The 25,616-nt window shown below is 37.3% G+C and overlaps 1 protein-coding gene across 1 annotated transcript; it reads right to left on the bottom strand.

The window, feature by feature from the left end:
- Positions 1-1,783: 1,783 nt before the first annotated feature.
- Positions 1,784-23,997, bottom strand: LOC100889403 (lysosome membrane protein 2). The gene is made up of 12 exons (XM_030983188.1): positions 23,858-23,997; positions 21,851-22,008; positions 21,096-21,237; positions 20,333-20,536; positions 16,540-16,681; positions 13,690-13,759; positions 13,013-13,194; positions 10,805-10,923; positions 9,211-9,284; positions 8,103-8,154; positions 3,553-3,741; positions 1,784-2,583 (listed from the first exon to the last, which is right to left on the bottom strand). The coding sequence occupies exons 1-12, from the start codon at positions 23,975-23,977 to the stop codon at positions 2,509-2,511; spliced, it is 1,527 nt and encodes a 508-aa protein (XP_030839048.1). The 5' UTR covers positions 23,978-23,997; the 3' UTR covers positions 1,784-2,508.
- Between the last annotated feature and the right edge of the window lie 1,619 nt (positions 23,998-25,616).

Here is a 25,616-nt window from a genome sequence, read left to right as displayed (position 1 = left end):
GTCGCTCGTGGGCTTGATTTCCGAAGCCCACGCCAAAGCTATACACGAAATTGACTGGCGCAAATAATCTTTGAGATTGAAGAGCGCCATCTAAACGAAGAACCAACCAACCAACCAACCTATAATTGACTAGAAACGACCGATTAGCTATTCCCGTTTAGCAATTATATATCACAACTACATATTCTGAGATTTAAATTTATCAAAATTTACCGGGAGCACCGGTAAATTTGATATTTAATTTTTGCTCGAAAGCAGAAGTGTTTTAGGGGCTAAATTTTCTAGTGCTTATAAAACATCCACAGGGGCATCCAAATATATCAAAATTGTAAAGAATCACTATCCACCCATTTTTTTTTTTTTGAGATCGTGTTAACAACGACAATAACAAAACCCCAGACATTCATCAGTATTATTGTTATGTAGAACAGCATCAATAATCCACACTTATAGTTGATACTACATGCAATTTTACCCCAAAAATATAGAACATTTCTTTATTATATAATATAATGTAAAATTCATAGTCATTTCAATAAAGTATATACCGTCAAAACATTTATAAACTATGCAGGCCTAAACATAATGAATATCACAACCGAGTTTGTACCCTGTCGACTTGAAGTTACAGAAAAATATACAGTCATGTGCATTCATCAAGTACTGTTTCCAAAAGAGGTATTTTAAGATGCTTTTCCAAGACAATCCCATATTTGCCCTAAAGCAGCATTTTCGTCAAAGACGGACGACACCTTATCCATATACAGTATTACACAATAACAATAAAAAGATGTATAAAAGTGGAAGAACAAGGCAGTATATAACAAATTTCGAGCCTTCATCGTATTCAAAGTGCATAAAAGCTGATGGAGCAAATGATGGACATCTTCATTAAAAGCCATGTGCAACCTTACATAAAGTCCGCGCTTAAAATGCAATCATTAGCGTGATGGTTTAACGATATTTCTATCCTATTCCACGAGGCCAGGGCAACACTATGGCCATGGTTCGTGATGTCCACCATAGGCAAGTTGACGATAAAAAGTCTTCCTCTCATTTCCTCCTGCATTGAGACAGAAATGATGTACTCTTTACAAAAGATGATTTCCAATGGCCCTCCTAGTCCCCCTTTAAAAAAAGTGATTCTTATGAATATTAAATTCACTTTCCCTTAAAGTGTTTACCTTTTATAAAAAGAGGGTAGTACCATTTGTGCATTTGACAAATAGATATACACACCCTGTAGTCATATTATATGAGTACAGTTGCCTCTGAAAATATATTTAAAAAAAAGGGAGGATCAACCACCTGTGCATAAATGACTTATTGATGTATATTGCATGATGGTATTATATTCATAGAATTTTCCAACAAGCAATACATGCTGTTATAATTATCTTCGTTCTTAAAAGGAAAGTTTCCCGTGACAGCTCAATTCAGTTCGATTCAATTAAATTTGTTTCCATTTTTAAAACAATGTGAACTCAAGTTGGCTACATGACATGGGCAAAATGACAGCAATCAGATCATAAGATACAATGGTGTCATAAAATACAAAGTGTTTACAGCTATCTGTAGACACGCATGACTAATGGGCATCTTATAAGGCAACATAATTTATCTTATTTTGTGTTAAATAGAAGGCTGGTTACGCAGATAATCTTCTCGCTTTTGCAAAACATGAGGGGGTCATACTTTTTTAAACCTTGAACAGCCATGTGTTACATCTCTTATACAGGGAACAACCCAGTATGAGACCTTTATTTCAGCTGATTTAATGCCATTTTTTTTTCTTTTCTTTTTAAATACTGATTCTTAACAAAAATAAACGCATTTAATTTTTCGTCTCGCTAATAAAGTCATGAAGTATAAATACAATTAATTCTCAATTTTCTTTTCGCTTCATGCCCTGTCTTTCGAGAGACACATATAAAAGTAAAATAATTATAATTCACGATGATAATATGGTGGCATGAGAGAGGTTTAAAGGAGTATACATCCTCTCAATATTTAGCGCAACTCCCATCACTTGCGGGTGCCCCTTATATTTCCAAGTCCTTGATCTGTGACTATATAGCAATGGTTTCATCAAGAACACACGTCTTTAATTTACATTGCAATAATATAATGTGTATCATTTTGGGGAAGTATCGGCAGTGCATGGTGCAGCGTAAGTTAGGCAATTGAAAGGGGCGGCGACCAGTCACTGGATAAAGTCGGAGGGGGAATGTTGGAGAGGTAGTGTCCATATCGCTTCACTTTTTCCCCTATCCTTCCCCTTTTCTCTGTCTTTCCCGTTTCTTTCGTTAGTTTATTTTGTCATTCGAATGGGGGCACTTGCCCTCATCATGCCCTTTCCAAAGTCCAAAGCTACGTCACTATGCATCAGAACATAGTAGCACTATTACCATCAGAACATATTAATACTATTATTCAACCAGTGGCATACGGAGCAAAAAGCCACGATGCCGAACGTCTCTCGGTTGATGTGTCTCTGGAGACCGCTGATTAAACGACTTTATTAACAACAGAAGCATAATCCTTGCTTTCAACCTCCTCAGTATTCTTGGTGGAACTGAGATGCTGCTTTTTGACAAACAGACCACACAAACAAAGACAAAGGAGGAATATAAAGAGAAAAGGACAAGAAAAATAGATAAGGGCAAGGAGAAAAGAATAAAAGAAAGGAAAAAGAGAAAGAGAAAAGATTTTAAAAAGGAAGAGAAAATAGAAAGAGAAAGAGAAATATAAAGAAGAAAGAGAAAAAAGAAAGAGAAATGAGAAAGAACAAAGAAAGGAGAGGAAAAAAAAATCGATAATTAATATCAAAGCGTTGCTCCTAAGATGAAACACAATTTTGATAGAAGAAGAGACAATGTGATGGGAAACATTAACATTCCATTGTATATGAAACAAGATGTCATTTAATAATAATAAATAATAAATGTGTTTGAAAACGAATATTGATGGAAGAATTCAAAATATAGGTTTTCTGCGTACAACACAAAACCCAAGTTTTGGATTCTATCATCAATATTCGTCTTCAAACACATATCCTTTTGAAAATCCTGGCAGAGTTGAGTGTTATATGACATCCTACTCACATCATTCCAGTTTAAGTGAAATTTGCCATCAAATTTGTTAGAAAATTTGAGGCTCCCAAGACATTAGAAGGGAAACTCCTCGTGCATTTTTATTACAGACCTGTAGCTCTAATCAAATCTATTCATTGAAATAAACAATTTGATAAATACAAATGCTCAATTAAAACAAACTGACATATTGAATCATAGAATGTGTTGTCTCCTTTTTAAAAGGCATTCATATGGGGAGGATTTATTTGTAATTTACATGGGGAGGAGGAGGACATTGTGTCCTCACAGATACGCCACTGTTTTCTAACGATTATCCTTCATGTCCACAATTTAATTGCTTTGCTTTTATTATTTTTTGATTTGTTGGTGTTTGTTTGTATAGATTTTTAAAGAAATTATTGTTGTTTTTTTAATTGGGTGGGGGGGGGGGTGTTCGAAACGTAGAATATGGTGCTACCTTGCTCTCTTCATCCATCAATCTGTCTTTTCTCGCTCTCCATGCTCGCCAGATGAGAAAATTGATGAGTCCGACAACGATCCCACCCCCTACAGATACGAGTAGGACGATGACCGTGAGCACCACATACTGGGGGATCTGGACGTAATTATGATACAAGTCTGTATATTCCACTGGGAGGGTCGCGCTCTGAAAACAAAGATTTAAAAGGTTGGAAAATGAACGATGATACCAACAACATCAACGATGACCAAATAACAACTATACTACTACTCCTACGACTACTACTACTGCTACTTCCACTTTTGCTACTTATACTACTACTACTAGAAATAATAATTATAATGATAACGATTATTATTATCATAATAATAATAATAATAATAATGATATTTATGATAAAATATTTTCTTATTAGGTGCAAAATTCTGATCTGAGGATTGTTACAACAAAGACAGACTGTACATGTACATATAATAACAATAATATAATGACTGACATGGTATATGTTAAAATCTGAACAGATAATTGATAATAATCAGAGTATATTTTTATTGATTTGAAATTGCTCATTGAAATTTAATATTCTTACTACGGCTTTGTTCATTAGTCACTCTTATTCTTCTCTTATTTTCTGTTATATGTTACTATGTATTGATGTTTTCGATGATGTTTATATTGTTCAAGTAGTTTGTATCTTCATATATGTTGCATTATTTTGTTTACAGGGGCCCCTGGAAAACAGTACTGTGATTACTGACGGGGCTACCCTGTTTAAATAAAACGGAATAAATAAATAAATAAATAAGTATTCATAGATATACATAATATAAAGTACGTAATATTTAGATATTCATAAAATTGACATGGGTCTTATCGTCTGTTAAGAGACAGAAAGGACAAAAGGACAAAGAAAACTGATAATTAAAATTAAAATATGACATGCAGAGAAGAGAGGGGAGGGGTCTTAAACGTAGTTATGTAACGAGCTAATCGATAGTCATGATAACTTCTGTAGGTTTTGTGGGCGAGACTACTCTTTATTGTTTAATGTCCTTGGACGTAAAATATAGCCGATAGGCATTTTTCTCACCAGCCATTGACCTCTTCAAAATTTAATAAAAAGTTTAACTTTTAATAAATCCAATTTATCCAAATCTATACCGTGTGAGTAAAAAAAAGGCTTACACCTAGAAAATTGCTAATTATTTTAAAAATCATCTACGAATAGTTAATTATTATTCATCTCATGAAAGAGTGTTTTATCCCAAATCATTTGGTATCATTTGTGTGCGGTATGTGTTCACGCTTGGATGAACAGGATCTCAACGATCGATGATGTTGCTAGAATACTTGACCGGGGTAACTCGGTACACATGGCCATCTTGGACTTTGCTAAAGCGTTCGACAAGGTTCCACATGAACAACCACTGGAAAAGCTTACTACGGGATTAGACACCATATACATCGGTGGCTTAGAAATTTCTTGACATTCCGCACACAGAGAGTGACTTGTGAAGGTAGGATGTCATCAACAATTTCTATCCGGGGTGCCCCAGGGTACAGTGCTCGGGCCGTTACCGTTCCTGATGTATATCAATGACGTTCCAGACCTGCTGAAAAGCTAAACCAGACTATTCGCAGATGACTGTTTGGTATACAAGGAAGTAGAGAATGAGATGCACACAGACTCCTTACAGGCGGATCTTACATCTCTGGAGTCGGGGCAAGATATAATAGGTGGAACATAAAGTTCAACGCTTCCAAGTGTTCAGTGATAATCATCTCGAATAAGAAAAAACCTCTGACAAGGGATTGTATCTTTTGTGGACAAGACTTACAATAGAAAAGCTCTCATCCTTATACTTGGGAGAAGAAATAGACAGTAAACTGACGTGGTCGAACCATGTTAAAAACACAGCCATGAAAGCCAACCGCACGTTAGGATTCCTCAGGAGAAATCTATGGTTTTGCCCAGGGAATGTGAAAGCCCTCGCATACAAGACCCTGGTAATACCAGTATTAGAGTACGCAAGCTGTGCCTGGGATCCATACAGGGTAGGGCAAATTAATAAAGTGCAAGCGCGTATCCAGGATTTCATTTTAGGGGGGCGGTAGTGAGCACGGGAAGCGTGTAGCGCGCTCCCTGGGGGGGGGGGTGGGTGCAGGAAGGGGAGTTCCTCCCGCGCAAAGCGCGGAAGCTTTGACGTTCCATTAAATTATGAGAGAAAGAAGACGATTCGTTGGACCGTTCTCGACTCTTAATCCTTATCTAAATTCAGTTTCATTAGTCAAGAGAAAGGAGACGATTCGTTGTACCGTCCCCGACTCTTAATCCTTGTTTGAATCAAGTTCCCAAAGCTCTGACGTTTCATTAGATTATTAAAGAAAGAAAACGATTCGTTGTACCATTCTCGTTCGACTCTTAATCCTTGTCTGAATTCAGTTCCCCCACCCCCTCCCGCGCGAAGCGCGGAAGCTTGGACGTTTCATTAAATTATTAGGGAAAGAAGACGATTCGTTTTACCGTTCTCGACTCTAAATCCTTGTCTGAATTTAGTTTCCCCGCTCTCGCGCGAGGCACGGAAGCTTTGACGTTTCATAAATTATTAGAGAAAGAAGACGATTCGTTGTACCGTTCTCGACTCTTAATCCATATCTGAATTCAGTTCCCCCCCCCCCCCTCCCGCGCGAAGCGCGGAAGCTTTGACGTTCATAAATTATTGGAGAAAGAAGACAATTTTTGTAATATATTTAAATTTTAACGTAATATTTGTAATATATTTAGATTTTTATGTAATATTCGTAACATATTTAGATTTTGAATTAATGTTTGTTATATATTTAGATTTTGATGTAATATTTGATTTTCATTTTGTTTCATTATGCATGATTTAAAGTCGTACGTTTTAATCATTCATATTTTGATCGTTTATTGTGTTGTATATTGACTTTGTAAATTGAATAATTTCAGCTTCCCAGCTGCATGTTCTTTTATTTCAATAAACCGAATCAAATTCAAATTCAAATTCGTTGTACCGTTCTCGACTCTTCCTACTTCCTCTTCCTTTCTTCTTTTTTTCTCTCTTTTATTTTTTTTGGCCGGCGTTTTTTTTTTATGGGGGGGGGGGGGCGACCGCCCCGAACGCCCCCCCCTCCCCCCCTGGCTACGCGCCTGATACAGTGGACGCAGTTCAAAGGAGGGCGGCACGCTTCGTAACCAGAAACTACCAATGGGACTGCAGTGTCACACAAATACAGACCTGCCTAGAATGGGAAACACTGGAACGCAGGAGGGGAAAAAGTCGTTTAGTTATGCTGTACAAAATCAAAAAGGGAAAGGTTGGCCTAACGCAAGAGGACTACATACAAGTATCAACAGGGTCAAGGTAAAGAAGAAACCACCAATGCTCAATAGAAATCCCCTTTGCCAGAAAGGACGTTTATAAATACTCCTGTTTCCCAAGAACTGGACGAGCATGGAACGCACTCGACCAGCAGTCTGTAATAGCCACATCTGTTGAGAACTTTAGAAACACACTTTAGCATGTACCACCTGCCATACAAGTTAGCGACATGCGGAATACCGCCCTGCTGACTCCAAATTCAGAAGGTTCAGAAGGTTCATTGTTTATTGTTTGCGAGAGTGCAAAAATCGACTTGTGATGCCTATACAGTATGTATAATGTTGGGATAAGAGGAGTGGAGAGAAAGAATCGAATGTATCAAATGAAATGCATTGCATATGCTTTTTGCAGAAGTAAAGTCACACACACACACTCGCACAAATGTTCGTTGATTTTTATATTCGATATTTAATATGTGTGGCATTATTAATTTTGTTAGGGACGTTATTTGGATTTGCAAAGACCGAATTAATACCCAAATCCCAATTGTGTTATTCAAACATCACATAAGCAACTTTGGCGCAAGTCGATTTTTGCACTCTCGCAAACAATGTCTCCTGTTCATCCAAGCGTGAACACATACCACACAAAATGATACTAAATGATTCGGGATTATACACTCTTTCATAAGATTTATAATAGTTCACTGTTTATAGATGATTTTTAAATTAGCAATTTTCTAGGTGTAAACTTTTTTTTGACTCACACCGTATATTAAAAAAAATGAAATGTAATTTGAAATGAAAAATAAAAAAAAATAACAGAAGAGGCGTAAATATTCACTCCTGAATATTGAACGCCTATAAACCTAAACAATAGCAACAACAACAACATGTGTATTTTAATAACCTTGATTGGTTTTTTAATTAACTGCTAAGAAAGCATGTGTATGCTTGTAAGTCCTCTCTGAGAGACTTGGTAATGAGGAGTAATACCTTACCAAAGGGCACTATAGCACATCGATTTGGCTTCGAACCCGGGACCTCCCGGTTACGAGACCACTGCTCTACCACTGAGCCGTCACGGCTCCCATGTAAATGTTATTCACGGACAAAATTGTAGAAATAACGGGCGTTGAAAAAAAAAAGATTGTTAAAATACTCCTTAGAAAATAGATGATTATTAGAATGGTTATATCCTCACCTCATTTAACCATATCAGTGGAAGATACATGTCCCTAATATGCTCTGCTTGTCTGGGGATTGATCAAATGAAGAAGAAGAAAAAAAGAAATTGTTGGCCTGAAACTCTCATCATCTGTTCTCTGTGGCCTCTTCGTATCAAATATAACCACAGTACCATCTCCTCATCATGAAAGTTTATTTTTATAGCAATTATTGGATGATTCCATTAATTTAAATGAATTTATATAATTCCTAAATTATACAAACACAACTGAAGTATGATTATAATAGTATTCAGTAACGAGAAGTACAAGTCGAAAAGGTGAGCATATTACATGTGGTTAGGCAGTGGAATCACACAAAGAATTTCAAAGTAATTTAATATTCAAATGAGGTACAGAGCCTTTATGAAAAGGCGGTGCATCTTGCATGGTATTCAGCTTTTTGGAGTGAAAGAGTAATGCAATAATGAGAAGGTTAAACAACATAAACAATCATTTTTTCTCTATGTGAAAGAACAGCATTTATTTCTAATCATTTTTCTTTCTTTCACCTCTCAGTCGCAAATAGTCACTCAGTGCAGTTTTGTAGACTTCCAGTGTACGTAAAACAAACATGAAGTACATTTTTACATTTTTATCTGTAAGAGCTAAAGGACATTTGTGTGATGGACAGGATGTAAATCACCTGGGTGGAGAGCGGCAAATGTAGATTAATGTTTTGGCTAGAGGTCATTGATTCGGTGGCAGAGACTCGAGCCGAACCCCATAAAATGAGCTTCATTAGTCCGGTGATTCATTCACTAATAATAATAATAATATTCCGCTATAATATAGCGCTTCATACAAAATTTCTCTAAGCGCTTTACATTACACCGGTCATTGGATTGAATACTAGTCTTGCCCGCACAGACTGTGTGCACAGTCTCCACTCTCTGGGGTGCATTCCAGCCCGGCGTTATTTGACGCTCAAAAACTGTTTGACCAACAATGACTAAATCACGACACATCAAAGTATAGTACTATCTTTCAATATAAATCGAATCGTACTATAAACATGTGTTTGGTTAATGAAGGTTTATATTTTCGAATAAGACTAATCATAGGCAAGATGATCATCATACTCACGGGATAAAATCATATGGTCCAACCTTGAAATTCACCTGAGCCCGCAGATTTCCTCTGAATGTAACGCCAGATAACTGAGGAAAATACAATTATAATCATGATAAAACACTTGGTGACATAGTAGTCTAAATATTAGTCATAACTCTTAAAGGTAATACAAAGTTTTGGGAAATTTTGAAAATTGGGTGGATAGTGAATCTTTACAATTTTGATATATTTGGATGCCCCTGTGGATGTATTATAAGCACTAAAAAAATTACCCCCTAAAACACTTCTGTTTTCGAGAAAAATTGAATATAAAAATAAATTTTGATAAATTTCAAATAGCGCCTACGGCCGTACAATGGTAGCTGCGACCATGAAAATCTCAGAATATGTAGTTGTGATATGTTATTTCCAAACGGCAATAGCTAATCGGTCGATTTTAGTCAAGAAACATTGTTTCATAGCTAAATTAATATCTTGACCTTGAGAGGGAGCTATACAACATAAAGAGTTTATTATTTATAATTTCATAACTTTAGACTCGATTTCAACCGGGACAACGATCAATGAATATTGTAGGAACGCATATGCTTCCTATATTTTAATTTGAACCAAACTCATGACCCCATACCAAAACTTTGTAATACCTTTAAGGTATACCACTAATTCATTGTTATCATTGATGTCCAATAGGCGAAAATAATTTGATTGATTTCAAAACCTGTGCTTTAACGATTATATTTTATGTATTTTAAATTATTATTTAGTAATAGGTTCAACGATAATATATAGCAATTCAATTTTGTATAACACGTGGTCTCATTGAGTGTGATTACATTGGTAATGGTGTAGACAGTCTCCAGGGGCGGATCCAGCCGGCGACAAGAGGGGGGGGGGGGGGCCCAAATCTTGAGAAAAAATTTAGCGGCGACTTAGCCGGCCGTTGAATAAGCGGGGGGGGGGGAGCACATATTTTTTTTTTTTTGGGGGGGGCCAATTCGTTAGAAAATATTTAGCAGCGATTCATTCAACCGGGGAATACGCAGGGGAGGGGGGGGGGGTGATGGAAAGGAGAACCACTAATTTTGTTTTGGTGTGAGCGAAAATATTATTATTATTTTTATGGGGGGGGGGGGGGTGGGGGGCCGCTTTCGTTTTTTGTTTTAAAAAAGGTTAAATTTACATTTTTACCCTATTTTAAAAAAAACAGTTTTTGGGGCTGGGGGGGTGGGGGCAGGCCGGAAAAATCGCCACGTGGATCCGCGCCTGACAGTCTCTATTTTGTAAGACATGGAATATGTACATGCATTAAAAGCAACATAAACATATGAGAAAGCGAAAGGGTATACGAAGAACAGAATGATGGAATCCGATCGAGATGGAGAGTAACAATAATAACAAATATATCAAACAGAATAATAAATATCGAATATTTTCTAAGGATGGACAAAGACAAATTAACATTTTAAAAGGCGCAGAAGAAGTAATGATGAAGAAAAAAAGTAAAGAAGGAGAAGACGAGGAAAGCTGATGAATAACAACAAGGACTTATTAGAACATGAAGAAAAAGGAGAACATATATAAAAGGCAAATTAAGCGTGTTTTTTACCGGTTCAATTTCAGCCTCTACTCCATGAACATTGAAGTCAGGTGTCATGCCAATGACGTCATCGAAAAGTCTATCATCCCCAAAGAGAAAATGTGGTGATGACAGATAAATAGGTGCTTCTGTTTACGAAATATTCAAGACAGAAAACACAAACTGTTCTGTTTATATTTTGAAACATAATACATTTTGGATGTTCATCAGGTGAATTAATTCGTCTGCATTTAATTCGTCCATTTCGCGGCATTCATGCGAATTTGGACGCCTATAATCGCAGATATAAGACATATATTTGTTGTCTTAATGTAAAACTAGAGCAAGCGGTCTGTTAGGAAGGGGAGACAAAATTTTATGATATTAGAGGATTGTTTTTATTGCGGTATCTAAACAATTTTACGAGCCTGACTTGTCCGTACGCTGGGGATACAATCAGTATTGCCCAGGGTCTTAACCGGGAAGTCGTTAGGCTCACCACGTTTTTGGTTGGTCATTTCGGGCCTCTCGTATTTTTTTATTTATTTATTTATTATTATTATTATTAATATTATTATTATTTTTTTTTTTTTTTTGGGGGGGAGCATTCTTAAATGCCAAATATACCATTTTATGCATTTTGCAAGGATCAAAATGCGTCCCGTTGCCAGTTTGGCCTTTTCAGTACGCAATTCTGTATTTATTAAACTTGCCATTTTTATTTTTCTATGTCAAAATGCCGTTCATTCAAATCAGTTTCTGAGCATTTTTAAACTCATTTTAAAGCCTATCTATACTAGTTTACAGGAGGGATAAGACCACCCTGCAAGGTCACTGGACAGGTGGTTATCTCATCAAATCAGCTCTCAGTTAACATAAGATAAATAGGATCATGGGGCCAATGGTCACCGATTAGGCATTGTTTGCTATATAGAGGGCACAAGTAGCTATAAGTAGTACAGTGGGGATTTAAAAGGTGCTGTATTTCGAAGCCAAAAATACTTTCTGTGTTGGTCTTGATTTGATATATTGGTTTCTGCATCTTTTTTCTTTTCTTCATCATAAATTTACATAAACATAATATGGTTTGATACAATATTTTAAGTGTATATAATTCATTAAACTAGTCTTTTACCATATTAAAGTGTTTTATAGACTTTGTTTGTTTAAATGCTTGACATCCCAATGAATTTTTATTTCTTTATGGAAAAATATTAATACAAAAAATAAAAGAATAAAAATGGGGGGAGACAAAAAAAAAAAAAAAAAGACACAAAAAATGAAGAAAAAAATAAAAAAATAATTAAAATCCGTCCACCCACCCGCCCCTACTCCAGAAAAGCAATCGAGGACAACCAAATTTTTTTTTGGGCCTAAGCTGAGATTGCCTGGCTAATGCCGGATGTAACGCTCAGGATTTCAGGCGGGAAGTCACCTTCGCTCATGCGTGTCTCTTGTCTGTGCAAAACCAGCAAGAGAAGGAGCCCCGTTCGCTTGGCCAGGCGAATAGAAGAATTGTTAAATTATACGGCTAGTCAAAAGATATTACTTTGTCGCCCGGCCGGATCACTCTCGACATATAATGCTCTAAGTAATGATTTGCATTCATTGTTGTTTGTTATGTTTTCATTATAATTACTTTGCTGACCAGTTTGATTGATAAAGAGTTTATCATGGTAATCAGCTCTCTATAAAGACCACGGTCAATCGCACATACAAAATTTGTTGACTTCTTGATTTGTCTCAGAGTGGGTATAATCTATTTATACACATTTCTAATGTCCTTTGAGTGAAGACACCGAACTTAATGTATTTTATGTTAACAAAAACTGGTTATTGGAAGGGGGCTTTATGCCCTAGTTACGATAACTTTTTTCTCTAACCCTGGCGTTCCAGAGATTGCATTATCTAAACTTGTAAAACATTTTTTTTTTCCCTGAATTATTTTGTATTTTATTTATTGCCAGATACAAATGAATAAAATAAATATAAACAAAATCAAAAACAACAAACAATACTAATAATACTAAAACAAAAAATAATCATAATAATTAAATGATAAAATCACGAATTAGTCAAGTAAAGAATCCGGTAAGCAGTAGCGAAAAAAAAGCAATGATACTGAAACAGTAAAGGGAAGGAAGTATAATGAAATAGGAAGCAACAGCAGTATTGATACTTATATAGCTACTCTGGGCAAATGAGGCCACGTTAATCATATTATTAATGTTTACTTACGAAAATAGCATTCACTGACATTGATCAATCCTGTAGGGGGGCAGGTAGTCTGATCAGGGGTGCAGAAATCGATGTTAGTGGGGTAGATGCTGGCATTGGCATACAGGTACTCTGGTGCGCTAAAGTAATACAACCATATACCACGAAACTCCCGGTACCCCTTAAACACCAACAAGCCAGATCTGCAAATAATTCAAACAAAATTTTGCTTAAATAATTAAATAACAGCTCAAAGAAAATCAGTTATTCCGCTAAACCACACGCCCACACCACCTCCTCTATTTATCTTTTCATTGAGAGAGCTCGTATGGGTTACAATAATCGCAGCATCACGTAGTTTGTATAATGGGTTTGTACTCGTTTATGATGCAGCTTCTGTACAATTTGAGGAATATAATATCAAATGCTTGTCATGAACGCTAAACTTGGACAGTGATTCCTGAACATTTTTTCTTTTAATGCAGAGAAGTTAAAATCCACTCTAAGAATCACCTCGTTTTCCACTCCATAAAGTTAACTAGGTGGAATCCATCCCAAAGTAGTGGTTAACTTATCTTTTGGGAGTGGATTCCACTAATATGAGCGTGAATTTCCACTCAAAAACAAAGTCATCCCTAATTAATCATGACAAAATCACAAAAGCTGATTTCCATTCCCTAGGGAGTTGTTAGACTTACCGACACACATAGGTAGAGTAAACATACACCTCTTCATCTTTGTCTACGAATGGATGCATTATCGTCCCATCTGAAATGGGGAGAAAAAATAAACAAGTTTATAATAATATTTGACAACTACTATATTTATGCTAAATATATTACTCATTGCGGACATAGGCGCCGGAAGTGGGGGGGCAGGGGGGGCAGTTGCCCCCCCAGTCAAAAAAGTGGGGGGGCAAAACGCATTTTTGCCCCCCCCCCCAAAACGCCCCCCCCCCCTCCAAAAAAACAAAAAAAACAGTAAAGGAGTAAACATGGTTTGTATTTTTAATCCAAAAGAACGTAACAATAATAAAAACCTGAATTAAATCACATATACAATTCCATTCAAAGAAAAAGGAAAGTTCACAGGAATTAAATTTCATAAACATTGCGCATGCCACCTATACGGTATTTATCAATGGAGGTCTCTATAATAGCGATACGCGCATATCGTGGACATATTGTGCGAGAATGGGAAAGCGTGTCCGTTTTTTTGTTATAGGGGTGAGAAGACATGAGCCCCTGAACGTTGGCGTACTGATGGGGGGGGGTGATGTATTTCTTATTCGAAACAAGTGATATACAAATGTTGATGTTGTGACATGATTTTCCGGCATTTTTTCTCCATTTTTTTTGTAAGTCATACCTTCTTATGTGTTTGTTGGAAAATAAGAAATTCCCAAATTACAGTCGGGCGAAATACGCTTATTTAGAAGCCTTTATGTCATGGTCTGCAAAGTGGCTGGGCTCGAGCCCCCCCCCCCCTCCCCCCCCCCCCTCCTTTTTGAAAAAGTATGTTAAAGAGAAAAAGAAAGAAAGACGGAGAAAAAAATAAGTGACCTGCCAATGTCACAAATAAGGTATAAAAAATGCTCATCTGACCGTAATTAAATGCTTAAAACCCCAGAGCTTACGGGGGCTCTGCCCCCGGACCCCACTAAGGGACCTAAGGCGGGCCCCTGGATGCTCATCTGACCGTATTTAAATACCTAAAACCCCCGAGCTTCCAGGGGCTCTGCCCCCTGGACCCCAACAAGGGCTCTAAGGCGGGCCCCTGGATGCTCATCTGACCGTAATTAAATACCTAAAACCCCTGAGCTTCCGGGGCTTTGCCCCTGGACCCCACCAAGGGCCCTAAGGCGGCCCCCTGGATGCTCATCTGACCTTAATTAAATACCTAAATCCCCTGAGCTTCCGGGGGCTCTGCCCCCTGGACCCCACCAAGGGCCCTAAGGCGGCCCCCTGGATGCTCATCTGACCTTAATTAAATACCTAAAACCCCTGAGCTTCCGGGGCTTTGCCCCCTGGACCCCACCACGGGCCCTAAGGCGGCCCCCTGGATGCTCATCTGACCTTAATTAAATACCTAAAACCCCTGAGCTTCCGGGGGCTCAGCCCCTTGACCCCCTGCCGAGGCTCATGCCCTGGACCCCACGCCAATTTACGCTCTACCTGATCAATAATACTCCACTTTGAAAAACGTTTCGCGGGACCTGCATGTAACGTGTAAGACTGGTGGTGATGCAGATTTTTCGTCTGCCCCCCCCCCCCCTTCCGAACTTTTTTTCTCATTACGTCACTGCCCCTGGAATGTGAGCCCCCTGGAATGTTTGCCCCCCCAATCCCAAACTGCTTCCGGCGCGCCTGATTGCGGATGTAGTATCGGAAATAATATCGCTAGTGATATTCGTTTGTCTCGCAATGTGGTCAATAAGGAATCTAAAAGTTCACGACGTTTCGTGCGCTACTGCAACACTTCGTCAGGTGCTCACAGTAGTTTTTATCACCTGACGAAGTGTTGCAGTAGCGCACGAAACGTCGTGAACTTTTAGATTCCTTATTGACCACATTGCGAGACAAACGAATATCACTAGCGATATTATTTTCGATACTATATTTATCTAGGCGGAGACGCCACGGGTACCTGAAGGTGTTGTGGCCGGTCTCGTGGGTATGTCATCGGACTATGGATCGCAAGGTATGCAGTTCGAATCACTGATATGGCACTAGTTGGCAAAACATTGGTGTCCATTTACCACTCTCCACCCACTTGAAATAAATGGGTACCCGGAAAGATAAATTCCTTGAATGCCAGGGCAGGGCGCCTTTCAGGGTAATTCGGTTAAAGGTAGGCTTTACTACTTCAGCTACAAGGGATTAGACCACCCAGCGAGCCAGCGAGGCCACTGTGACAGGTGGCTATCTCATTAACTCTGCTCTCATTTAACATAAGAAAAAGAGGATCATGGGGGACCAACAGGCACCGATTGGGGAAGTTTTCTATATAGAGGGAGCAAGTAGCTACAAGTAGGACAGTGTGCCTTTAAAACCGGGGTAATAGTAATAAAGCGCACAGAGAAATTAGTATAAAGCGCTGTATGAATGTAATGATTATTATCATAATCATAATTATAATCTTCTTCTTTTCTTCTTCTTTTTCCTCTTCTTTTATTATTACCATCATTATTATTGTTTGTATTATTATTATTATCATTATTGTTATTACTATTGTTGTCGTCGTTCTTGTTTGATTTTTAAAAATTATTATCGATATTATCACCATCAATTTTGGGGTTGTTTTTACGGGTATGTTGGTTGCATCCCCTTTTGAAAGTAAACAGAAAAGAGTCTATGAAAAATCGGGTGTATCGGATAGTAGTGTAATTGGCAAAGTATGAAAAAGAACCGCGAAATGTTCGAAAAGCAAACTCTTATTTCATTGTTCCTTATCAAGCCTAATTAGTAGAGCTATATGTTTCTCATTGGTTGATTATTATTATTTTCATTAACACTATTTTTAGTACCACTATCACCAATATTACTGACCTGTTCCATTCAAGGCATTGGCGTAGTCTGTAGTCCACCAAGGTAGTAACTTCTCCCTGTTCCACATATCCATTTGATTGAGCATCATAAGATCATCTTCACCGGTATACACCGACCAAACGCCATCATCACTGTTGTTATACTGAGAAGAGCAAGATAGAATATATATTGGTATCAATTAAGATGGGATTTTAAGAATTACAGAAAGGGAGTCAGAAAGGGAGACAGATGGAGGGAGGACACCGTTAAGCGCCGACCAAATACCATCACTTGTACTTAAAAGAAGATCATGAAGGAGAGAATTAGAGCTAGTTATTATTAATTATTACCAACAGAACCCAATTTGTCTCTATTAATGATTGTAACTCAAGTATTTGATCAATAACTTGTGAGGTACCACAAGGCTCTCTTGGGCCCGCTTCTTTTTATTATCTATATAAATGATTTCATAAATTCATCCATGGTTCTTTCGTTCCTACACTTTGCAGACGACTCAAGCATTTTTTGCTCACATCCCAATCCTAGAATTCTTCTTGATTCCCTGTATTTTGAATTGCGTTTTGTAGTTGAATTGATACAAACAAACAAATTATCCCTGAATCTGAACAAAACTAATTTTATGATTTTCAGCAATACACTATGTGAGCTACCAGTTTTGGTTAATGGATTACCCTTAACCCAGATAAACTCCACTAAATTTCTTAGTCTTTTTATTGACTGAAAAATCAAATTGATCATTTATGCTAACTGTTGTCTAGGAACGTAGGTGTAATAAATACAAAAGTTGAAATCTTCTTTTCCATCTCATGTCTTAAAAATATTATATTCAACTCTGTTGCTACCGTATCTAAATTACGGGGTGCTAGCGTTGGGAAATTGTTCAAAAAAAAAAAAATCAATTCAATTTTTATGATCCAAAAGAGAGCAATAAGAATAATAAATCTGGCAGATTTCCAGGCCCACACAAAATTTTATTTCTTGCAAATCGTTTTCTGAAAGTACCTGATTTAAACATTTATTTCCTCGGAATTTTCATGTATCAGCTAAGCAAGGATAATTTGCCCAATATATTCCCTCCTATGTTCGCTTTGAACAGCGTTATTTACTCCTATCCCACAAGACAAAGAGACAATTTCCATCTCCCCCCAATCCGGACAGTTTTTGCCCCCAAAACAATCATGTATACCGGTCCCTCTTTTTGGAATGGTTTGGATTCGGAGGTTAAGAAAGCACCATCGTTAAATTGCTTTAAAGGGATCCGGTAACTTTGTCTCAGATTCTGAAAACATATTCTTGATTTAGCTCATGATGCAATGATAATTATAAACCTTTAGGTCAGTCAGGAACCCAGTGATTTTTACAAGCCGATCGCCTGTCTGATTATCAAGATATTTATGATTGGAATTACAAATTTTGAAAACCGTTCGCCTGACGGTTTTCATAACACTACAGTCTATTGGGGGAAACGAGTATGGTAAAACCGGTCACTCAAAGATTTTTACTTTTTTGAGGCACTTCTTGATCATTTTGAAGCGCAATAATTTTAGGGCTTCAGTATTACATCATATCACAGACACTGATAACATGTAGAACCGTGTATCTCAGATTTAACATTCAAAAGACTGTGTTAAAGATACTATGTCCCTTTTGCAGCCAACATCAAATTCTGTAGAACTGTGCAGGAATTATGAATATGTCATGTATGCTCTATCTGTGAAATTTAAACGTTAGCAGCGTCCTAATATTCCAATTATGCAAGGAAACCCGTTTACTCGCTAGACTTCACTGTCAGACACCATTGAGTGACTGACTGACCCTTTTTCATCTTTGGTAATAACATACATAAAATGAGCTGTAAAGGGTACATGAGCATTTGTCTACATCAATAACCCACTTCTTGTAATGGCCGAAAATACACTGATTAAATCTTTGTGCAGCATAAAACGAACGACCATTCGGTACAATGGTCTGAAAAATCAGACTATTACTTACTATTATTACTAAGTCGATTTGAAAACTAATAGTCGTTATTTTCCCACTTAAAGACATTTTCAAGCCCCCCCCCCCCCCTTTCTCTAGGGAAGTTCTAAATTAGTATTGTCTTTCAAATGCCGTTGGAATTTAACCTTTTCATTTTTTTGGCCTGCAAATGGGACATAGTACCTTTAAACGCAAACTTCGAACTTTTCTTTTAAATTCTTACATCTAATATAATTGTTTGCCCTCCCCACAGTCCTTTTTTCTGCAATGCTAATCTTAATTGTTCATTAATGATGCATGTTCCGTTATTGTAATGTATGAAAACAAATTACTTTGTGCTATGCTTACTAAATTGCTCGGATGACTACGCATTTTGACTACGCATTTTAACCGGGTGACTCTGGGTATTGGTGCTAATGCATTATTTTGTATACAAATGTCCCTTTTTGTGTGTTTTAAGTTCTCTCCTCTAAATTACGTCTTTCTCTACTGCTACTGTTTTTCATCTACATTACTTATTTTTTCCAGGAACCTATATTATACAAGCACTGCTTTTTAATAGGTTCCTCACATTCTACTTAATCTATTATATGAATTGAGAATCATTGAGATGCGCTCATTTATACTACAATTGAATTGTATAATTTTTATTATATATGTATGTCTATATTTTCTGTAAAATGTGGACAGTAAAACTTGAAACTTGACATAACTGAAACTGGTTGGAGAATGAGAGAGTGAGAGAGAAAGGGGGAGGCAAACACACTGAATGAACCAAAGTGCCATCATCACTTTTGAGGGAAGTGGGGGGGGGGGGGGCACCGTTAAGCGCCGACCAAACACCATCACTTGTACGGAAAAGAAGATCAGGAGAGAATTAAAACGAGAATGAGTATTAGTTAAATATATAACTGAAACTGGTTGGAGAATGAAGAGAGGGAGAGAGAGAGAGAGAGAGGGGGGAGGGGGGGGGGGCAGACACCTGAATCAACCAAAATGCCATCATCACTTTTGTCGGGTCTGAGAAAGAGCAGGGTAGAATTAGAGAGATAAATTAGTAATTAGTATTAGTAATATTTTATTTTGTTGCTTTTAAGCTATTGACCATGTTGAAAATTTAACTGAATTATGCAGTACCACCTGTGCGCCTAGAAACGCCTGTATTAAGCGCCTCATAAATGTAGTTATTATTGTTATTAATTTTAAATGAAACTGACACTCGTTTCAATAGAGGTAGGATGAAAATGACAGAGAGAAAGAGAGAGAGAGAGAGAGGGAGAGAGAGAGAGAGAGAGAAAGAAACAATCATCGGTATACACAAAAGAGATGTCCATCATATTAACTATTATTGTAATAAGAAAGAGTGAGATGGAATAAAGCGAAAAGGGATGATAAATAAACAAATGAAACTGGTAGGAGAGAGGGGGCAGACACCTGTTTCGACCAAAATACCATCATGACCAGTATTGTACTGAGAGAGAGAGAGAGAGCAGGATATACTTAGAGCGAGAAGGAGTACTGACAATAATTAATTAAAATTGGTAGACCGGTGTGGGATTAAAGAATGTGGAAAGAAAGAGAGGGGGAGAAATAGGTAGAGAGAGGGCGCGAAAGAGAGAGAGAGAGAGAGAGAGAGAGAGAGATAGAGAGAGAAAGGAAAAGGGGGGGGAAGGGGCGAAGAGCAAAGAGGAGAAAGACAGGCAATCAGACAGAGAGATTGGAACAGAGAGAAAAACAAAGGATGGACAATGCCAGATTGTAAAAAGAGAAACGGCGACTTCTAGACAATATGAACACAACAGAAACCTCTTACCCCCAATAGTATCCCAAAGTTGGTAAAAGGAACGACTTCTTCACCAAGAATCCTTTGGGCTAGTTCCAAATACTTGTCCGGATAGCCCCAGACGAAGCCATCAACTGAAAGTTCTATGATGACATCTGCTTTGGAAAGCTCGTGAATGAGCTTCCAAGCCTTCTGCACCAAGTCCGGGGCGTTCTTGAGCCAGTGGGCAATAGTCTTTGAGGTAAAGAGGAAATGTCATCAAATGGAAGGAACGCTGATGGTTCAAAACTTGACTACTAAAGCACTGTGACGTTTCTGAGTATTATGCATACTCGATAAGGGACTGAGCTTTAAATTGTGATTCGAGATAAGAATTTACTAAACAAAAATACCACCCCTAATTTAAAATTGAGTTCAGATAAGTGATGAGTTTTCACGAGACAAAATGTTCAACAACTTGGTTTTGGCTCCGTGGACCTTTTAACATTGAGTGAAAAACATGGAAGATGCCATTTCTACTCATCCAAAATCCACTATGAAGGGGAGGATCTATGTTTTTGCAGGAGGGAGAGGCACAGAAGTCAGTACCAAATTCTGACAAATCAAAAAGAGAGGAAAGGTCATCAAATTTTCAGGTTGCAATCTACACATAAAGATTTCGGACTAGCAAAAATAAAGACACATATGCCAAATTAGGTTTTCAGGTGCCATTTGGATGGGAAATTGAGAAGGACTCTACTTGTATGTTACGTATTAGGGATATGTCTTTCATTTGCCACAGTCATGTACTCACAAAGACAGGACCGTTGATTGCGGTGAAGGTGTCTGATTCGGGACCGACAGACATCTCCAGATCAAAGACAAAACTCTTCATGTTGAGGTAGCTTGCTGTCCGGTTATCGTAATGAGTTATGTTCACCTTGGGACGATACTCCCTGGTGCGTGGTTGAGAAATTAAAGAGTGTGATTTTATTTGATAATTATAGAGATACATCGTCATCATGAAAGCTAAATATTATTATTATTATTACATATATCATTAATTGTATAATCAATTAAATGTATGAATGGAAATTCATATGCTTGATTAAGAGTGTGATAGAGATCGATGTCCAACAAGTAAATTTTGTTACCTAATTGTCAACATTTTCAGGGGAGTCGCCAGACCAATTTGAATGGGGGTGTCAAAAAGTAAAAAGGAGGAAAATTGTGATATTTTTGAAAACTGATACCTTTTTTTGATTTTCCTAAAAAAAAAATCAATTGATGTATTGAGTTAGACATTTTGGTTCACCAGATAATAATCTTTAAAAATAAATACATGTACATAGGTCTCATTATGATAACAAAAAAAGAATACGGTGCCTGAGAGAGAGGGGAAGGGAGAGACAGAAGTAGAGAAAGAGGGAAAGAAAGAGGAAGAGAAAGAGGGAAAGGGAGAGAAAGAGAAAGCTGGAGAGAAAGAGAGAGAGAGAGAAAGAGAGAGGGGGTGGGGGTAACGGTGATTATGTAGGCCTGTATACATTCCTTTGTCCGAGGTTTACCCACCTGTAGGTATAAGGTCCCAGCTCTACTAGTCTGGCTGGTCCACCTTGTAAGAACTCCTCGGGGTTGGTGAGGTTCCAGAACCAGAACTGGAAATAAATTGGGATAGGGACCTCTTCCCATAGAGGGTAGGCCAGGGCGCTGGGGACAATGATTCCCTCCTATTACATAGGAGTGAGAGAACGGTGAGGAGAGAGGGACAGCAGAAGATAGAGTGACGGAGAGAGAGGGAGAGAGACGGTGAGGGAGAGAGAGAGAGAGAGAGACGGTGAGAGACGATGAGAGAGAGAGAGAGATAGAGAGAGAAAGAGAGAGAATTAGAGGTGGTGGAGAAGGGAGGGGAGCAGATTGATAGAGACAGACAAAGAGAAATGGGCAGAGAAAGAGAAAGGGAGACAGAGAGAGAGGAGAAAGAAAAGGATGAAAGAAAAGGGGAAAAGAAAGAGGAAGATATGAAGGAGGTGAGTGAGGGATTAAGATTTTGGGATTACAACATCCTCACATATACATGTATTTGTATTTAAAAAAAAAATTATTTAGGTTTTATTTCCACATTAACTGCATATGAAAAGAATTTACAAAGTAAGGTATAGACAAGGTAACAAAATATGTACATAATATTTGATAGATACAACAGTAATAAAAACGATTTAATGGCAAGTCATTAAATACAAATGATGCTAACAATAATCTGCAGTAATGAGGAGGAAACCTTGGAAGCATTATGCTTGTAATTAAGGTTCCCTTTACATAATACGTTCGTTACATAATTTATAAAAAAAGAAAAGAAAAAAACACAAAAAAAAACGGGTGTGTGGTGCAGCCAGCCAACAAGTGTTGATAATACCGATGGTCTCTAATCATGATGACCTTAAACATTCTCACACTGAAGAAGAAGTTTATGTTTCAAGTGATATTTAAACGTAATTAAACTTGGCAGCTGTTTGAGCGAAATGTCCAATGAGTTCCAGTACACCGGACCAGTATAAATCAAAGTTGTTGTTTTTTAGTAAGGTTCTCAGTTTGTGTAAGTGACAAAAGGAAGACTGTCTGGTTGGATAATTATGAAGTTCTTGATTCTTTTTGAATGTCGATGAAATGGCATGAGGAAGTTCCTTAGAATTTAATCGAAACATAAAACAGCCTAAAAAGAAATTATACAAGTCATGAACTTTCAATATTTTATTTTCTAAAAATAAGCTATTAGTGTGGCTTAACCTATTAGTGTGGCAGATTATTCGTATGACGCGTTTTTGAAGTATCAATAATTTGTCCAACTGGTAATTAAACGAATTACCCCACGCAAGTATGCCATAGTTAAGATAAGGCAAGATAAGCGTTGAGTCCAAACTTTTCAAAATATATTTAGGAAACGACATTTTGAATTTATTGATTATTCCAATGTTCCTTGATAGTGTTTTACTTAAATATAAGTTGTGTTCTTTCCAAGAAAGTTTATTGTCAATGATAAAACCAAGGAATTTTGACGAATTAACTAAGTTTATAATTGTTTTATTAATGTAAACATTGCCAGGCAATCCCGAAATAGAGTTGCTGAAGAGCATACATTGAGTTTTATTTAAGTTCAAGGAAAGTTTGTTAGCACAGATCCACTCTTCAACAAGTTTCATTTCAAGATTTATGGTTTCAAGTAGTGAATTGGGGTTTTTATGTGAGAAAAACACTGAAGAATCATCAGCAAATAATATAAACGACAAAACATGTATAGCTGACAGGAAATGGGTGAGAGAGCATAATATTATGTCTGTTCGTCAACATTATAGCACGATCATTCACCATAGCTTATAACGTTGAATGGTATATATACTGTATAGTGTCTTCAATCCTTTGTATCATCAAGTTTTTTACGTTACTATAAAAACAAAATAGCAAAGATTGATCATAGATCTAAAAAGAAAAAAAGACATTCCTTTCTACTGCGTCGAACCCGCTAGATTGCTAGAGTAACTTCTTATTCAATAAAATAGGGCAGCTTGTTTTGTAACTTACCTGTTCCAAGACTTTTAAAATGACGACATCTGTGACGGGAATGAGAACGATTCCGATACTGGCCATGATCGCACCGGTCACACCCCAACAAATCAACTTATTGGACGAAACCCTCGCCATCTTCAGTATTATGACGTGTTTCCTCTGTGAAAAAAATGAAAAAATAAATCTGAAAAATATTGCATAAGCTGAAGCACGATATATGTTTCTTGGCTAATAACTATTATTAGCGACTACAATAGGAGCAATGTCATAAAACGTGTGAGTGTCAAATCATTTTAGAATATCATCAAGTCCAATAGAAAACATAATAAAATCATAAAAGAAATTATTCAATAACTATATCATTCAGTGACACCTGTAAACACTGTTTTGAGAAAACAATGCAAGAAATTTGCAAGAAGTTTATTTGTTCACTTAGTTGAACAATACAGTCGTTCATCGTCTAGACACCCAACGAGACAAGATAAACTGCGGTAACTACGAAACAAAATAGAATACAGACACAATCATCATTGCTTACATAATTTGACAGAATAGAACACCCATCATGCATGGTACTTACTTCTTTAAAGTTTGTACACGGTCTAAAATTCAATTTTTCTATGACGATCAATATAGCTCTCAAATATAAAATATGAGTGGTTGACGGTTATGGTGAAGTCTGAAGAGCGACTTCTTTTCCTCGTAATCGTGGTAATAGCACGTACATCATTGATACAGTTATGTCACCTGACTTCCATACACCCTAATTTTGTTTTCATTTGGCCTTGTGATGCACTTAACAATTAGCAAACTTCTGTGATTACCGAAGCAAACAAATGCAAAGTCTTATAAGCAAATGGCGTTCAACTCTGTATTTACCGAGTCATCAAGGCGCTATTAGCATAAGTAAATCAACAATAGTATGAGACTTATCAAAATACTTGCCAGTGCTGACTAGCTATTTAGTTTTTATGAAACTCCTTTAATTTATTCTGACGGGTCATGTATCTATTGTTTGCTCAACAAGTGGAATTGATATGACTGCACCAGACTAGGACCATCACCATGACCGTAGTTTTACACGATTTGAATTCTAAAAATTATCATAATCATCATTCAATTAATTATAATTAACAACAATTTAGAACCAGACGACTCCGTTTACTTCGATTCAGATTATTCATTTCGTTTTATCAGCACTGGACATGTGGGCCTGTATTGAAAACTAGAAAAGAAAAATATGAAAACTGATGAAGTAAAGGAGTGAAAAGAGAAAAGTAAATGAGGAGAGACGGGAGTTATCCTGACCTCACTCGACGAGGTTGTGATCTCGCTTTTAATCCAAACTGTAAGACTGGTGACACCCTGCACCCCTCCCCATTCCCCTCCCTGATACAAGTGCCACATCAATAAATAGAGTACATTAGACCAACGCTTAGTAACTACAGTTTGTGATAGCAGTAACATCTTTCCTACGTTGTTCAATCCTAAGTTTTGCGTGGATCCTTAAGTACCGATATATGTAATGTTCAATTGTGTTGATTTCAAAAGGCAGATCGCCGAAGTATGATTGTTATCTTTAGAGGGGTAAATGTCTGATGCTATTAGATTGACCTGTTTCTCCCACAGACCCACAGTTTACAGACCAATAACTGGGTGATTTAGTCGACCTGTCATGATTTGATAAGGCATAAGTTTTTCAAGTGTTTTCCCAACAAATTATCTCAGATTAAGAGTTCAAAGTTCCCAGGGCGACTCATAGTAAGCTGCTTCC

Source organism: Strongylocentrotus purpuratus, unplaced genomic scaffold (assembly GCF_000002235.5).
Source record: "Strongylocentrotus purpuratus isolate Spur 01 unplaced genomic scaffold, Spur_5.0 spur5_scaffold_13, whole genome shotgun sequence".
Lineage (NCBI taxonomy): Eukaryota > Metazoa > Echinodermata > Echinoidea > Camarodonta > Strongylocentrotidae > Strongylocentrotus > Strongylocentrotus purpuratus.
The sequence above is the reverse complement of the archived record's forward strand: the minus strand, read 5'-3'. Positions and strand labels throughout refer to the sequence as shown.

Bases quoted from the DNA above. Each gene is read 5' to 3' on its own strand.
- LOC100889403 (XM_030983188.1), bottom strand. From the start codon at position 23,977: ATGGCGAGGGTTTCGTCCAATAAGTTGATTTGTTGGGGTGTGACCGGT. The intron at 22,009-23,857 runs GTAAGTTACAAA...CCTATGTAATAG, and splicing joins TTTTAAAAGTCTTGGAACAG to GAGGGAATCATTGTCCCCAG. The intron at 9,285-10,804 runs GTAAAAAACACG...TATTTTCCTCAG, and splicing joins TAGAGGCTGAAATTGAACCG to TTATCTGGCGTTACATTCAG.